General features: G+C 43.6%; 1 protein-coding gene across 1 annotated transcript in view; it reads left to right on the top strand.

The window, feature by feature from the left end:
- The window catches only part of LOC309629055 (inhibitor of carbonic anhydrase-like), a 58,346-nt gene extending 48,589 nt beyond the window's left edge, over positions 1 to 9,757 (top strand). Inside the window, exons 15-18 of the mRNA XM_082392726.1 lie at positions 3,418 to 3,482; positions 4,123 to 4,307; positions 5,567 to 5,753; positions 6,588 to 9,757. Of these exons, the coding sequence (XP_082248852.1) occupies positions 3,418 to 3,482; positions 4,123 to 4,307; positions 5,567 to 5,753; positions 6,588 to 6,622 (472 nt within the window). The 3' untranslated portion in view covers positions 6,623 to 9,757. The remainder of the gene's footprint in view (positions 1 to 3,417; positions 3,483 to 4,122; positions 4,308 to 5,566; positions 5,754 to 6,587) is intronic.
- The last annotated feature ends 8,546 nt before the right edge of the window (positions 9,758 to 18,303 follow it).

Raw genomic sequence — 18,303 nt, 5'->3', positions numbered from 1 at the left:
TATATGCTGACAATTCCCAAATTTATGTTCCTGTTCAGACATCTCTTCAAAACTCCAGATGAAACTCCAAACGCATATATCCAACTGCCTCCTGGGCATGTCCACTTGGATTTCTAATCACCAGGTCAAGTTTAAATGTCCCAAGCTGACCTTCTGGAATTCGCACACTCCCACCCAAACCAGTACCTCCTGAGGTCTTTGCCATCTCAGTTAAAGGCAACTCCGTTTTTCCTTAAGGAAAAAGTCAAAGCCTTGGTGTGTGATAACCGTGTCTACTCTCTCTCTCTCTCAAACCCCATGTCTGGGTCATCATCAAATCATGTTAGCTCTGCCTGCAAAGGGTAACGAGAATTGTCCTCATCGCCCATCTCCAGTGATACCACCTTGATCTAAACCACCATCATCTCTCCCTGGATTATAACCCCCAACAGATCTCCATGCATCTGTCCTATCCTCCTCCCCGACTCTCGTTGCTGTGTTGTCTCAACACAGCAACGAGAGTGATTCTGTTTAAACATAAGTCAGAGCATCACATTTCTCTGCTTAAAGCCCCCCAGTTATTTCCCATATAACTCAGAGTAAAAGTCAGGGTCCTTCTTTGACCTATGTGGCCCCTTTGTGATCTGGGAAGGCTCTGTGTGACCTCATCTCCTACATCTTTCCCCTTGCTGTCTCTGCTCCGTCTGTGATCTTGGCATCACAGCTGTTCCTTGAAGATATCAGGCACACTCCTGCCTCAGGGCCTTTGCACTTGCTCTTACCCCCATCTGGAATGCTCCTCCTTCTCATAGCATCATGGCTAGTTCCCTCATTTCCCTTAAGATTTCTCAGGGAAGTCTTTCCTGGCCACTCTCTGATTTTACACACATACCCTTACCAATATTTCATATCCGCCTTTCTTGCTTTATGTTTTCTTTAGCACTTTTCACTCTCTAGAATACTATACATTTTATCTGCTGATCTTGGTTCACATCTTTTTTCTTTAATAAAGTGAATAAGGACTTTGGTTGCAAGTGAAAACACCCATGTGAACCATCTTAAGGCAAGGGCATATTTTAACAGGTGCTGTGGGAGCTTCCTCCTTGTAAGGGCTGAGAGAGACCTGAGCCTCAGGAGTGGCCAAGATACTTTAAGGCGAGGGTTGCCAGGTAAAATTCAGGTCATCCAGTTAAATTAGAATTCCAGATAAATGACGAATGAATTTTTAGCACTCTGCTTCTCCTCTCTCTCTCTGTCTCTGCACATCTGCCTCATTTCTCTTTCCCTGCAGGGTGGTTTTCTCTGTTTCTCAGTCTACACAGAAGGAATGTCTGTGACCAGAAGCCCCAGCATTGTTACAGGTCTTCAGTTATAAAGAAGCAAACACAGACCACAACGTATTAGTCCCAGGTCCCAGGACGTAGGATTGTCAGCCCAGTTCAGGTCAAAGTTTCCCGCTCACATAACTCATGCCATGAAGTTGCATTGTGAAGTTTCAGCTGTCTCCGCTGTGACCAGATGGATTAAAGGGGATGGGGAGGGGGAGTCAGTACTCAAAAAAGTATTAAAGCTTGGTAGACCAAACAAGAGCCAAGAATTTAAAAATAAAATTATACAAAGGGAATTTTGTTTCCTTAGATATAAAAATCATAGTATAATACTACTTAATATGGTAATGCTGTGATCAATACAGGCTGGTTTATGTGAAAAATGACAAATAAATCAGTGGAAGAGAAAAAATTTCCAAGACAGGTACATGGACATACTATATTTAATCTAAAACAAAGCTGACATTTCAGATCACTGGGGAAAGGATGAACTTGAGAGATCAAACAAAATGAGTACAGTGAACTGGCTTCTGGATCTGGTGACCCAGGCGGGAGGAGATTCAATACTGAGTCAGTCCCCTAAGATGACTGGCAAGGGTCAGAGAGTCATGTGCAGGGGTGCTGATGGCAAGTGCGATGATCCTTTCAGGTGTTTGGATGAGTCCTGGAGAGAGGCCCCTTGCTAAGGGCAGTGCGGGGTCAAGGCAGGGCTTATTGTTTGTTTTTACAAGAAGTGTGGAAGCTGATGAGAAGAGTGAAGAGGGTTATAGAAGAGAAAGAGGATGACTACAGTGGAAAGTGCCTGAGCATGGGTGAGGTGCAGACCACCCAGGGAGGAGACTTTTGCTGGAGAGAGACCTTCCCTCCTCCTTTGTCCCTGGAGGGCAGGAGAGTGCTGGAGGCTTGGGCTGCCAGATTTGGCAGAAGGATGCTGAAAGGAAGCCCACGTGACGATTTCTGTGTTTCCTCCAGGAAGCCAAAGCACATGTCAGAGTGTGAGTGTTGGGTAGGGGTGTGTGGAGAGACAGAGGTTTACAGGAAGTGGGAGAACGTTTTGGAGTCCATGCTCTATAGAGTTGAGGGGGTACTGTCTCAAGCTCTATAGAGTGGGGGGTGGGGGCACTGGTTCACACTTGAGCACAAATCAGAATCTCCCAGAGAACTTGTTAAAACACAGATGGCTGGACCCCACCCCCAGAATTCCTGAGCCAGTAGGTCTGGGGTGGGGCCCGAGAACGTGCATTTCTAACTAGTTCCCACTGGTGCTGATGTTGCCGGCCCAGCCCACACTTGGAGAATCACAGATCTAGAGTAGAGGAGGGACAACAGGAATGCCCAGGTGAAGTTAACGATAGGAAGCTCTGGTTTACCTCACTGCCGAGGTGCAGAGACACCTGAGGCAGACGATCAGGCTCCTTCAGGACTGAGATTGCACTGGCCAGCGTGGAGGGGGTGGTGTTGAAGCAAGGAAATAGAGCAAGATGGAAAATTGAACGGAGTAGCTGAGCCTAGCTAATGATAGAGGGACCCGAAGATTAGGAGAGAGAGAGAACTGGATCAATTCCAACTGATTGAATATCGCAAAACTGATTTTTAGTGCGCTCGACATTTCTCGCAAAGAATGCACCTTAAACACAGAGAAACATTTTTCAGGGGATTAAGCATGAAAATATCTCATGATGCACATTAACTTTTGTTAAGGCTGAGTAGACATATGGATGTGATAGGACTCCTTCAGAATCACGTCTTCCATGCTGATTTTAATCTCTGATGTGAGTTTTGATCCAACCAGAGAATTATCCTTGGATATCCCTATTAATAGGAGAACACAAGCATCTCTTGTGGAGAAACCGATCAGTGTTTAAAACAAGGAACCAAACAATAGGTATCTACAATAGAATCTAAATAAGCAGACTTCTTTTTTCCATGACATTTCCCCTTGAGTCCCCAGGGACAGCAGGCATCAGAGTAGCGTGTGTGACATAAGTGGGCCATGTCAGATGTGCCCAGTGACCCGGGGTAGGGCTGGGAGCTCCCAGTGGTTCCCTCTTGGAGCCTCTCCCTCCCACTGCTGTGAGTCCTCCTTGCTGACCTGACCCTCTCTGTGCAGGTGTCTGGTTGAGAAGGGAGACGTGGCCTTTGTGAAGTACACCACGGTCCTGCAGAACACTGACGGTACGCGCCTACACTGTCCTTTCCTCTCTCGGAAAACTCAGAGTCCTTCCTGGGAAATGACTCCCCAGATGGGCAAGGGGGGAAGTTTATTAACCCCATCAGACTCTGGTGACTTTGGTCCTAACCATTTTTATTTAGCGAATGAGACAATTCTTCATGTCTGGGCAGACTTGACAGGGTTGGTTATCACATTGGTCTTGAACTCAACTGACAAACATACGGCTGCCGCAGTCCATATGAGCACATCTGGCTGTCTTGATTTTTAGGCATTCTTTATACGTTCTGGATACAAGTTTTTATCAGCTATGTGTATTGCAAATATCTTGTCCCTCTCTGAAAAGGCTTGCCTTTCACTTTCTTGATGATGTCTTTTGATAAACATTCTTCATTTTAGTATGGTTCAATCCATCAGTCTTCTCCTTTCTGCCTAGTGCTTTTCAGGTCTGTTGAAGAAATCTTTGCCTTTAATAGAATCTATGAGTTTATGAATGTTTCTCTTCTGCTTTATTGTAAAGGCTTTATTCTTTTTTTTTGTGGCTCTGTGATTCTCCCAGGCACTGGTGGTCGGTCACACCCCCTATTGAGGGTGTCTTGACCAAAGCTGTCAGCTGTGGCCCGTCCACCTCCTCTCTCTCCCCAGGAAAGAACCCTGAAGCCTGGGCGAAGGATCTGAAGCAGTCAGACTTCCAGCTGCTGTGCCTCGATGGCACCAGGAAGCCTGTGACCGAGGCTCAGAGCTGCCACCTGGCCATAGTCCCAAGTCATGCTGTGGTCTCAAGGAAAGATAAGGCGGATTTTGTCCGCAGAATGCTCTTCAACCAACAGGTGTGGGAATTCAGTCCTCATCCCCCAAACCTATGCTTAGGTTACTTGCAAAGCTGCACAGGCGCACCCCAGCCCAGTCGCACGCTCTTTCTCCCTCGGCAGTGGGCCCTGACTCTGATGAAAGTGGAAGGCTGGCGGCTGTGCTCACTTCTTGCTCTGGGGCTGTCTAGGGTATCACAGTGGACTGGAAGAGTCCCAGATGCATGGGTATCTCAAGCGTCTCCCTGAGACTCACTTGACTCTCTAAGCAGAGTCGTGGTACCTCTTGGACTTGTTCTGTCACAGAAATGAGGGAGTTGGCCCAGTGCCCTTCACAGTAGGCTGGGCTACATGTGGAAAAGGCAGAACGGAGGTTACTCTGTGTGACCTAGGGAGGAAGGATCCCAGTGAGCTTCCTGGACCTGGGCAGGCTGAGACTGTTTTGGGCTTCGTGAAAGTCAAAGAGCCAACATGCAGAAAACTCATGACCTCTACAGGCAGCCAACAAGGGATGACCCTATGGAGTAGTGGCTGTCTGAATCAGGTGATCTTAAGGAAACCCAAAGCCTTGTCTGCCTTTTGCCCTAGCACACCCCATTCCAGGAGGAGCCCCAAATGAGTAATACATATCTTAGCACATGCTGCCCACACATCACAGTTGAAAGGTGATGACCCAGGGACAGGTGGAAATACAGAGGCTCTTGGTCATGGACTTTTGAAGGGATGGGTCCCACACAGGGCGAGCTGCCACCTGGGCTACAAGGAAAGTGGACAAAGGAAGGGGGGGCAGGAAACGGGGGAGGGGCAGGGGCAGTGCCTGGGGCAGGTCCAGAGAACAGAAGAGGCAAGGTAGCAAGGGCTCCGGCCACAGGAAGACATGGAAGGATGACCCAGAGAGTTGAAAACATCCGGCAGTGATTGGTTGGGATAGTGATATACCTGTGAACTTGGAGCTCTTTCTATTTAGCAGTTGCTTTACATACATCATCTCAGTATTTAGCGTAATTACCTCCATATACAAATGAGTCAACTGAGGTTCACTGAGCTCCGTCAAGAATTTTCTTAAAGTCACTCGACAGGAAAAGCTAGGGCCTGGATTTGAACCTAGAGGCCATGCTTTGTGCCATTTTACTATGGTACCTCCTAAGCTGTCTCTGTGTCCCAGGTTTCCCAGGGCCTGGAGCTGAGCAGTCCAGCAGACTCGGGGCTTCTGAGGCAGAACACACAGCTCCGTGCTGCCCGGTGCTGCTGGTCACTCGTTGTCTGTCTGTCTAACCCAGGAACTCTTTGGAAGAAACGGGTTTGAATACATGATGTTCCAGCTGTTCAAATCCTCAACCAAGGATCTGCTCTTCAGCGATGACACAGAATGTTTGGCTAACCTTCAGGACAGAACAACTTATCAAAAATACTTAGGGCCAGAGTATCTTCGGGCTATTGCTAACATGAGACAGTGCTTACCCTCTGGTGAGTAGAATAAACACCAAGGAGCAATAACGTGGGGGTCAAGGTAAACATGTTTGTCTTAAGGATGACGGTGTGCCAAGCCTGGGCCAGTACGAATAGGACACAAAGATTAGGAAAGCTTGCTCCTGGCCCCGCAGGAGGATTCAGGCTTACCAGGGAGGCAGTCAATTAGGCCACAGTATAAGACACTAACTGAAAAGGCCAAATCATTTGAAGGAGCCAGAGAGTGCAACAGAACTGAAGATCATTTGGAAATTGAACTTGTTTACATGTATATTTCCATTTTTTGGCTAATAGAAAGAAAATGTCTGTGTGTGGGAGCACTTCAGTGTAGGGAGGACGTTGGAAATGACACATACATACCACTCATCGTGGACCAATTTTCAAAGATTTTAAATAAAATGTATAATTAATATTAATAGAAACAAGTGTTGTTAGCCTAAGCAGGCCACTTCTACATATATACATATGTAGAAGTGGCACTAAGTAAGTCATTTCTCTCTATTTCTATGTACTATAGACATGGCATAGCTGCCTCAAAAAAAATAAGTTGGAGAAATAAAATTAGAGCTGGAATAATCAAATTATTGGGAGTGTGCCTGAATTTTTGTTAAATTATATCATGTGTTAGAGACGTGGAGAGTAGGAGGAGAGGAAAATGTAGATGGTGAAGGATAGCACTGACATCAGTTAGAGGAGAGAGAGAGAGAGAGAAAGATTTTTTTTAAAAAAATCTTCATTACCTACCATTTACTTTTAGAAAATAGGAACAGCATAGTACTTAATAAGCACAGGCAGTACCTGACGGTCTTTCTCTTATGTTACCTCTCACAGAACTTCTGGATGCCTGCACATTCCATGGAAATTAAAAATTGATCAAAGTGGGCAACCGCAGAGATGCTCAGAGCCTGCAAATCCAGTGGGGCCACATTCTCACTTGTCTGCATGGTGGGTCTGTGTTAACATCAGTTAATCTTTATAATTGTGTCCTGTAACTGATGCAAAAATTAAAATGAATAAAAATTATTGTGTCTGTCAGAAAACTTCATGAAATGTTCTCAGATTTTGGCAGGGGCAGGGGTAGAAAATGGTTTGTTTATACTAGAATTGTGCTTCTGAATTTAGTATGTATTAAATTATATCTTTTTTTAGACCTCTACCAGACTAGCTCAACTTCCCTCCCTATTGTTTGATGATTTTACCCAAGAGTCAACTCACTTAAATAGAATTTAAGCAATAAATCTGTCTGAAGGGAGTCTGAGTGTGCAAAAAAAGCGTTAATGTGTGCAGTATCAAGGACTTACATAATGAAAATAAAGGATAAGGAATGAGTTTCTGCATTTTAAAAATATATTTGAGCATTTAAAATCCATAATGTCAAGCGGAATCAAACTCCTGATCAGATTAATTGAAAAATATGAAAATTACCGCAAAAATCTCATCCTACTACCCTTTTGCAGTAAATTTCCTAGAAGTGTGATTTACATTCATTTAAGTCAGTTTCTTATCAGAGATTTTGCCTTATCTATTATTACCATGATTACAGCCTATGGTAGCGCCTCAATAAATGCTGCATGGGAACCCAAGTTATATATTGTGAAGTGTCAGTTTGGTGTGTGGACTTCTGCTTCTGCCTGTGAACGAGTAACCAGTACAGGATTTGCTGTCCTTCCATAAACAACTACAAAACTGGAAAAAATACATGAAATAAATGTTCTCAAACATTGGGCTATAACAGTGCAGGACTATGGTCCTTGAAAGAAGGAAAAGAAAAGAGGTGAGCAGCGTGATGACCTTACTTTTTCCTTAGAGGAAATTTCCAGATCACGGCAAAGGGAGCAGGAACCCAAGAGAGTCCATCACACTGAGTTGAAGAAACAGAGATAGGAGTTTGGGGAAGCCAGAGTGACTGGAATTTGTATACAGAGAGATCTGTACAGGAGTCTCCTTGAAATGTTTGGCAAAATACTAATCTGCTTGTGTATAGAATGAAACTGAAGTCCGTCAGGCTAGGCAAAGAATGACTGTGAGAGATCCATAAGCTGAACAATGCCCAGGGCTCCCACGGGGCCAGGGGTCAATCACGTTCCTACCAACCAGTGTGAAGAGACCTCACTGAACACCTAAGCTTTTCTCTGAAAGCAGCTGGGCCTGAAATAGCTGTAGACTAAGGGCTGCTCCATAACTGCCCTTACTGAGAGTGACACTAGCCTTGGTGAGATCAAGCAGATCTGCAAGTCACCTGACTGCCCTCTAAAATAAACCTCAATACTCACTAAAGGAATACAACAAAATCTAAATATTCAACAGTGTGGCATGCATAATATCCAGCATCAGATACAAAGATTACCAGATGTGCAAAGAAGCACAAAATGTGACCCAGAGTCATCAGAAAAATCAACCAGTAGAAACTCACCTAGAAACCACAGAGATGATGGTATTCAGACAATTAACTTTAAACAGTTGTTATAAACAAGCACAACGATTAAAAGAAAACATGAAGAGAATTCCCTGGCGGTCCAATAGTTAGGACTAGGAGCTTTCACTGCCAAGGGCCTGGGTTCCATCCCTGGTTGGGGAACTAAGATCCCACAAGCCACGTGGCCAAAAATACATACATACATACATACATGAACATAACAAAGTAAAAAGTGTAAGGTTTAAAAAAGAACCAGTGAAAATCTAGAGCGGCAGAATTTGTGTTTCAAGGAATTTGTTTGATCTAAGTTGTCTATTTTTGCCATAAAATTGCTCAAAATATTTCCTTATTATTATTTTAATATTTATAGGTTGTGTAGTGATATCTCTTCTTCTATTTTTCATACTGGTAATTTGTATTTTCTTTTTTTTTCTTGACCTGTGTAGCTGTAGCTTTATCAATTTTCTTGAACTTTTCAAAGAATGAATTTTTAGTTTTATAAATTTTCATATTATTATTATTTTTTAAATTTTTATTTATTTAATTCATTTATTTTTGGTTGGGTCTTTGTTGCTGCGCTCGGGCTTTCTCTAGTTGTGACGAGTGGGGGCTACTCTTCATTGTGGTGTGTGGGCTTCTCAATGCGGTGGCTTCTCTTGTTGCAGAGCATGGGCTCTAGGCTTGGGTCTTCAGTAGTTGTGGCTCCCCGGCTCTAGAGCGCAGGCTCAGTAGTCGTGGCACACGGGCTTAGTTGCTCCACGGCATGCGGAATCTTCCCGGACCAGGGATCAAACCTGTGTCCCCTGCGTTGGCAGATGGATTCTTAACCACTGTGCCACCAGGGAAGTCCCGCTATTATTTTTTAATCTCCTTTTCTGTTCTTAGCCTTACTTCCTTTCTACTTATTTTTCATTTATTTTTCTTTTTTCTTAGATTCTTAAGATGCAAGCTTATATCAATATTTAGAACGTTTTATTTTTCTAATATAGACATTTAAAATGATAAATTTCCCTTTAAGCACTGCTTTAGCTGAATCCCACAAATTTTGATATGTTTATTTTCATTATCCTTGAGGTACATTTTTTTTTCTAGTTTTTCAAAGATTTCTTCTTTGATCTGTTGATTATTTAAAAGCTCTTTTTAATTTCCAAATATTTGGCAATTTTCCAGATACGCTTTTGTAATTTATTTCTAATTTAATTCCTTTGTGGTCAGAAGATATATATTCTATATAACTTCAATCCTGCTAAATTTATTGAAGTTTTTTTTTTTTTTGGCCATCATATGACCAATCTTAGTGGATGTTCCATGTATACTTAAAAAAAATAAGTATTCTTAATTGTTTGGTGTAGTTCTGTAATATGTAGTGTAGTGCTATAAGTAGCAGTAGGTCAAGTTGGCTAAAGTTATTGTTCAAATCCTCTGCCTTGACTCATTTTCTATCTACTTTTTGCATTAATTACTGAGAGAAGAGGATTGAACTCTCCAACTATAAGTATGGATTTGCTCATTTCTCTCTCCAGTTTAAATAGATTTTGCTTTATATATTTGGAGGCTTTGTTACATACACATTTACGAGATCAGGCTTTCTGAAATGAAATGTCCCTAGTTGTCCCTGTAATACTTTTTCTCTTTAAGTCTGTTTCATCGGATATTAATATGACCACTCCACCTTTCTTATGATAGTTTGTGCTTGGTTTATTGTTCTACATTCTTTTACTTTTAATTCATCTGTTTCTTTCTATTAAGGAGGGTTTCTTATAAAGAGCACATAGTTGTTTTTTTTTTAATTCAGTGTGACATTCTCGTCCCTTTTAAATGATGTGTTTAGTTCATTTATATATAATGTAATTGTTGATATTTGTTTTCTATCTGTCTCATCTGTTCCTTGTTCTTATTTCCTCTTTTCTGCCTTCTGTTGGATTAATTGAATAATTTTTAGTATTTCATTTTATCTTCTCTGTTGGTTTATTAGCTATTCTTTTATTTTTAATATATTCTCCAAGGTTTGTAATATACATCTTTAGCTTAATACCAGCATCAAATAACATTATATCACTTTGTGTCTAACATAAGATCCTGTAATACTACAGCTCCACTTTCCCCAATGATGTGCGGATAAACTTTTAACAACCAGATCTTCAAGGTAAAAAAAGCCTTGATTTGTATCATTTGCCAGTTTCATGGAGTATGTACTCTCACCATGGATGATTTCAAGCTACCAAAGTGATGTCAATGAATTCAGAGTTGAGTAGAGATGCACACAATCACCCTTTGCAAGCCATCACAAGCTGGCTGTACTACCCCACTGATTTCCCTGTTTTATATTTTGTGCTCTTACTATCATACATTTTACTTCTACATATGTTAGAAACTCCACAGTATATTTTTATTATTTTTACATCAAGCTGTCAATTACCCTTTAAAGAAATTTTAAAATGAAAAAAATCTTTAATATTTACCCACATCTCTACTGTTTCTAGCTCTCTCCATACTTTTGTGTAGGTTGTAGATTTTAGATATTTTGAGGCTAGGTCTTTCTGGCATGCTTTCATTGTCTGTAGAGATGTTATTTTTCTTCTTATTTAATTTTTTGTAATAACTTTGTATAGTATGGGACCCTGTGATGACATGGTTCATGGAGCATTGTGATAACAATGGTCATGGCGAATTGTGATGACAATGTCATGGGGCATTGTGATGGCAGTGGTCATCTAGAAATGTGATTAAAGTTATTATGGAGCCAAGTAATGAGAGGGGCCATGGAGCAGTGTGATGACAAGTGTCATGGAGCATGGTGATGAAACGGATATGGAGCATTATAATGACAAGAGTTCTGGAGCCTTGTGATGACAAGAGCATGGAGCACTGTGATTACAGGGGCCATGGAGCAGTGTGATGACAAAGGCTTGGATCACTGTGATGACAAGGGCCATGGAGCATTGTGATTCCAGGGGTCATGGGGCATTGTGATGAGTGAGGTCATGGAGCATTGAGATGAAACAGGTCACGGAGCACTGTGATTACAGGGGCCATGGAGCATTGTGATGACAAAGGCCATGGAGCATTGTGATGACAGGAGTCATGGAGCATTGACATGAAACGGGTCATGGACCAATACGATTACAGGGGTCATGGAGAATTGTGATGACAGTGGCCATGGGGAATTTGGATGAAAGGCGTACTGGAGCATTGTGAGGAAATGTTTCATGGAGCATTGTGATGACAAGGGCCATGGAGCATCGTGATGACAGGGGTCATGGGGCATTGTGCTGAAAGCGGTCATGGAGCATTGCGATGAAAAGCGCTATGGAGCATTGTGATGACAAGGGCCATGGAGCATTGTGATGACAAGGGCCATGGAGCATTGTGAATACAAGGGACATGGAGCCTTGTGATGACAAGGGTCATGGATCACTGTATAAACAGGTATCATTGGGCATTGTGATGACAGGGGCATGGAGCATTTTTATGTAAGTTGCCATGGAGAATTGTGATGAAAGGGATCATGTGGATTTGTAATGACAAGGGCCATGGAGCATTGTGATGAAACAAATCTTGCAGTATTTTGATGAAAGTTGTCATGGAGCATTGCGATGAAAAGCACCAAGGAACATTGTGATGACAAGTGTCATGGAGCATTGTGATGACAGGTGTCATGGAGCATCGTGATGACAAATGCCATGGAGAATTGTGATGAGAGGTGGCATTGGGCATTGTGATGAAAGGGGTCATGGAGTACTGGGATTACAGGGGCCATGGAGCATTGTGATAACAAGTGACATGGAGAATAGTGATGACAGGCGTCATAGAGCATTGTGATGACAAGTGCCATTTAGCATTTTGATGACAGGTGTCATCAGGCATTGTGTTGACAGGGGTCACGGAGCATTGTGATGACAAAGGCCATAGAGCATTGTGATGACAGGGGTCATGGAGCATTGTGATGACATGGGCCATGGAGCATTGTGAAGACAAGTTTCATGGAGCATTGTGATGACACGGGCATGAAGCATGGTGATGACAACAGACCTGGAGCATTGTGATGACAAGGGCATGGAGCATTGTGATGACATGGACCATGGAGCATTGTGAAGACAAGTTTCATGGAGCATTGTGATGACACGGGCATGAAGCATGATGATGGCAACAGACCTGGAGCATTGTGATGACAAGGGCATGGAGCATTGTGATTACAGGAGACATGGAGCATTGTGATGACATTGGCAGGGATCATTGTGATTACAGGGATCATGGAGCATTGTGATGACAAGTGTCATGCAATATTGTGCTGACACAGATCATGGAGCATTTTGATGAGAGTGGCCTTGGAGCACAGTGATGAGAGACGTCATGGGGCATTATGGTGACAGTGGTCAAGGAGCATTGTGATGAAAGTGTTCATGGAGCAACGCGATTATCGGGACAATGGAGCATTGTGAATACAAAGGCCATGGAGCATTGAGATAACAGAGTTCATGGAGCATTGTGATGAAAGTGGTCATGGATCACTGTGATGACAAGTGTCCTGGAAACTAGTGATGACACGGTTCATACAGCATTGAGATGACAAGGGCCAAGGCGAATTGTGATGACACGTGTCATGGGGCATTGTGATGACATTGGTCATCTTGCATTGTGATGACAGGGGTCATGTAGAATTTTGATTAAATGTATGGAGCACTGTGATGACAAAGGCCAAGGAACATTTTGATGACAAGTGTCATTGAGCAATGGGATGACACGGGAATGGAGCATTATGATGACAAGTGTTCTGGAGCATTGTGATGACAAGGGCATGGAGAATTGTGATTACAGGGGTCATGGGGCATTGTGATGAGTGAGGTCATGTAGCATTGAGATGAAACAGGTCACGGAGCACTGTGATTACAGGGGCCATAGAGCATTGTGATGACAAAGGCCATGTAGCATTGTGATGACAGGTGTCATGGAGCATTGACATGAAACGGGTCATGGACCATTACGATGACAGGGGTCATGGAGAATTGTGATGACAGTGGCCATGGGGAATTTGGATGAAAGGCGTACTGGAGCATTGTGAGGAAATGTTTCATGGAGCATTGTGATGACAAGGGCCATGGAGCATCGTGATGACAGGGGTCATGGGGCATTGTGCTGAAAACGGTCATGGAGCATTGTGATGAAAAGCGCTATGGAGCATTGTGATGACAAGGGCCATGGAGCATTGTGAATACAAGGGCCATGGAGCCTTGTGATGACAAGGGTCATGGATCATTGTATAAACAGGTATCATTGGGCATTGTGATGACAGGGGCATGGAGCATTTTTATGTAAGTTGCCATGGAGAATTGTGATGAAAGGGATCATGTGGATTTGTAATGACAAGGGCCATGGAGCATTGTGATGAAACAAATCTTGGAGTATTTTGATGAAAGTTTTCATGGAACATCGTGATGAAAAGTGCCTGGGAGCATTGTGACGATAAAGGCCATGGAGCATTGTGATGACAAGTGTCATGGAGCATTGTAATGAAAGGTTTCATTGTGCACTGTGATGAAACTGGTCCTGGAGCATTGTGATAACAAAAGCCATGGAGCATTGTGATGACAGGCATCATGGAGCATTGTGAAGAAAGGGGCCATGGGGAATTGTAATGACAATAGAGAAATGTGATGAAAATGGTCAGCGAGCATAGTGATTAAAGTGGTCATTGAGAATTGTGATGAAAAGTGACATAGAGCATTGTGATGGCTAAGGTCATGGAGAACTGTGATGACAGGTGTCATGGAGCATTGACATGAAACGGGTCATGGACCATTACGATGACAGGGGTCATGGAGAATTGTGATGACAGTGGCCATGGGGAATTTGGATGAAAGGCGTACTGGAGCATTGTGAGGAAATGTTTCATGGAGCATTGTGATGACAAGGGCCATGGAGCATCGTGATGACAGGGGTCATGGGGCATTGTGCTGAAAACTGTCATGGAGCATTGTGATGAAAAGCGCTATGGAGCATTGTGATGACAAGGGCCATGGAGCATTGTGAATACAAGGGCCATGGAGCCTTGTGATGACAAGGGTCATGGATCATTGTATAAACAGGTATCATTGGGCATTGTGATGACAGCGGCATGGAGCATTTTTATGTAAGTTGCCATGGAGAATTGTGATGAAAGGGATCATATGGATTTGTAATGACAAGGGCCATGGAGCATTGTGATGAAACAAATCTTGGAGTAGTTTGATGAAAGTTGTCATGGAGCATTGCGATGAAATGCACCAAGGAACATTGTGATGATAAGGGCCATCGAGCATTGTGATGACAAGTGTCATGGAGCATTGTGATGACAGGTGTCATGGAGCATCGTGATGACAAATGCCATGGAGAATTGTGATGAGAGGTGGCATTGGGCATTGTGATGAAAGGGGTCATGGAGTACTGGGATTACAGGGGCCATGGAGCATTGTGATAACAATTGACATGGAGAAGAGTGATGACAGGGGTCATAGAGCATTGTGATGACAAGTGCCATTTAGCATTTTGATGACAGGGGTCATCAGGCATTGTGTTGACAGGGGTCACGGAGCATTGTGATGACAAAGGCCATAGAGCATTGTGATGACAGGGGTCATGGAGCATTGAGATGAAACGGGTCATGGACCATTACGATGACAGGGGTCATGGAGAATTGTGATGACAGTGGCCATGGGGAATTTGGATGAAAGGCGTACTGGAGCATTGTGAGGAAATGTTTCATGGAGCATTGTGATGACAAGGGCCATGGAGCATCGTGATGACAGGGGTCATGGGGCATTGTGCTGAAAGGGGTCATGGAGCATTGCGATGAAAAGCGCTATGGACCATTGTGATGACAAGGGCCATGGAGCATTGTGAATACAAGGGCCATGGAGCCTTGTGATGACAAGGGTCATGGATCATTGTAAAAACAGGTATCATTGTGATGACAGGGGCATGGAGCATTTTTATGTAAGTTGCCATGGAGAATTGTGATGAAAGGGATCATGTGGATTTGTAATGACAAGGGCCATGGAGCATTGTGATGAAACAAATCTTGGAGAATTTTAATGAAAGTTGTCATGGAGCATTGCGATGAAAAGCACCAAGGAACATTGTGATGATAAGGGCCATCGAGCATTGTGATGACAAGTGTCATGGAGCATTGTGATGACAGGTGTCATGGAGCATCGTGATGACAAATGCCATGGAGAATTGTGATGAGAGGTGGCATTGGGCATTGTGATGAAAGGGGTCATGGAGTACTGGGATTACAGGGGCCATGGAGCATTGTGATAACAAGTGACATGGAGAAGAGTGATGACAGGCGTCATAGAGCATTGTGATGACAAGTGCCATTTACCATTTTGATGACAGGGGTCATCAGGCATTGTGTTGACAGGGGTCACGGAGCATTGTGATGACAAAGGCCATAGAGCATTGTAATGACAGGGGTCATGGAGCACTGTGATGACATGGGCCATGGAGCATTGTGAAGACAAGATTCATGGAGCATTGTGATGACACGGGCATGAAGCATGGTGATGACAATAGACCTGGAGCATTGTGATGACAAGGGCATGGAGCATTGTGATTACAGGAGACATGGAGCATTGTGATGACATTGGCAGGGATCATTGTGATTACAGGGATCATGGAGCATTGTGATGACAAGTGTCATGCAATATTGTGCTGACACAGATCATGGAGCATTTTGATGAGAGTGGCCTTGGAGCACAGTGATGAGAGACGTCATGGGGCATTATGGTGACAGTGGTCAAGGAGCATTGTGATGAAAGTGTTCATGGACCAACGCGATTATCAGGACAATGGAGCATTGTGAATACAAAGGCCATGGAGCATTGAGATAACAGAATTCATGGAGCATTGCGATGAAAGTGGTCATGGATCACTGTGATGACAAGTGTCCTGGAACCTAGTGATGACACGGTTCATACAGCGTTGAGATGACAAGGGCCAAGGCGAATTGTGATGACACGTGTCATGGGGCATTGTGATGACATTGGTCATCTTGCATTGTGATGAGAGTGGTCATGTAGAATTTTGATTAAATGTATGGAGCACTGTGATGACAAAGGCCAAGGAACATTTTGATGACAAGTGTCATTGTGCAATGGGATGACACAGGAATGGAGTACTATGATGACAAGTGTTCTGGAACATTGTGATGACAAGGGCATGGAGCATTGTGATTACAGAGGCCATGGAGCATTGTGATGATAACGGCATGGAGCATTGTGATGACACGGGCATGGAGCATTGTAATGATAGGATATCTGGAGCATTGTGATGAAAAGGGGATGGAGCATTTTGATGACAGGGTCCAAGGAGCATTGTGCTGACAATGGCATGGAGCATTGTGATGCAAAGGGTACTGGAGCACTGTGAGGAAAGGAGTCATGGATCATTGTGATGACAGGGGTCATGGAGCTTTGTGATGACAAGGGTCATGGAGCATTGTGATGACACGGTCAAGGAACATTGCGATGACAAGAATTCTGGAGCATTGTGATGAAAGGGCATGGAGCATTGTGATGAAAGGTGACAAGGACCATTGTGATGATATGGGCAGAGAACTTTGTGATGACAGGGGTCATGGAGCATTGTGATGAAAAGTGTCATGGAACATTGTGCTGACAGGGATCATGGAGCTTTTTGGTAAGAGAGGCCTTGGAGATTTGTGAGGGCAGGCGTCATGGGGCATTGTGATGACAGCGGTCTTGGAGCATTGTGATGAAAGGGGTCATGGAGCACTAAGATTACAGGGGCCATGGAGCATTGTGAATACAAAGGCTATGGAGCATTGAGATGACAGGCTTCATGGAGCATTGTGAAGAAAGTGATCATGGATCATTGTGATGACACGTGTCCTGGAACTTTGTGATGACACGGTTCATGGAGCATTGTGATGACAAGGACCATGGCGAATTGTGATGACATCTGTTATGGGGCATTGTGATGACAGTGGTCATCTAGAATTGTGATGAAAGGTATCATGGAGTACTGTGATGACAGGGGCCATGGAGCATTGTGATGACAAGTGTCATGGGGCATTATGATGACATTGGCAAGGAGCATTATGATGAAAAGAGTTCTGGAGCATTTTGATGACAAGGGCATGGAGCATTGTTATGACAGGGGCCATGGAACATTGTGATGACAAAGGCCATGGAGCCTTGTGATGACAAGTGTCATGGGGCATTTTGATGACATTCGCATGGAGCATTATGATGACAAGAGTTCTGGAGCATTTTGATGACAAGGGCATGGAGCATTGTGATGACAGGGCCGATGGAGCATTGTGATGAAAAGGGCAGGGAACATTGTGATGACTGGGTTCATGGAGCATTGTGATGAAAGGGGCCATGGAGCATTGAGATGACAGGCGTCATGAGGCATGGTGATGACAGTGGTCATGGAGCATTGTGATGAAAGAGATCATGGAGCAATATGATAACAGGGGCCATGGAGCATTGTGATGACAGGTGTATTGGAGCATTGTGATGAAAGTAGTCATGGATCATTGTGATGACATGTGTCCTGGAACACTGTGATGACACGGTTCATTGAGTATTGTGATGACAAGGGTCATAGCGAATTGTGATGACAGGTGTCATGGGGCATTGTGATGACATTGATCATCTAGGAATTGTGATGAAAGATATCATGGAGCACTGTGATGACTGGGGGCATGAAGCATTGTTCTGAAAATTGTCCTGGATTATTGTGATGACAGCAGTCATGGAGAATTGTGATGACAGGGATTATGCAGCATTGTGTTGACAAGGGTATGGACTATTGTGATGACAATGGTCATGGAGCAATGTGATGAAAGTTTTCATGGAACATCGTGATGAAAAGTGCATGGGAGCATTGTGACGATAAAGGCCATGGACCATTGTGATGACAAGTGTCATGGAACATTGTAATGAAAGCTTTCATTGTGCACTGTGATGAAACTGGTCTTGGAGCATTGTGATAACAAAAGCCATGGAGCATTGTGATGACAGGCATCATGGAGCATTGTGAAGAAAGGGGCCATGGGGAATTTTAATGACAATAGAGAAATGTGATGAAAATGGTCAGCGAGCATAGTGATTAAAGTGGTCA

Source organism: Balaenoptera borealis (assembly GCF_965194805.1).
Source record: "Balaenoptera borealis genome assembly, chromosome: 5".
Lineage (NCBI taxonomy): Eukaryota > Metazoa > Chordata > Mammalia > Artiodactyla > Balaenopteridae > Balaenoptera > Balaenoptera borealis.
Note: the sequence above shows the minus strand (reverse complement) of the source record. Positions and strands in the feature narration are given on the sequence as shown.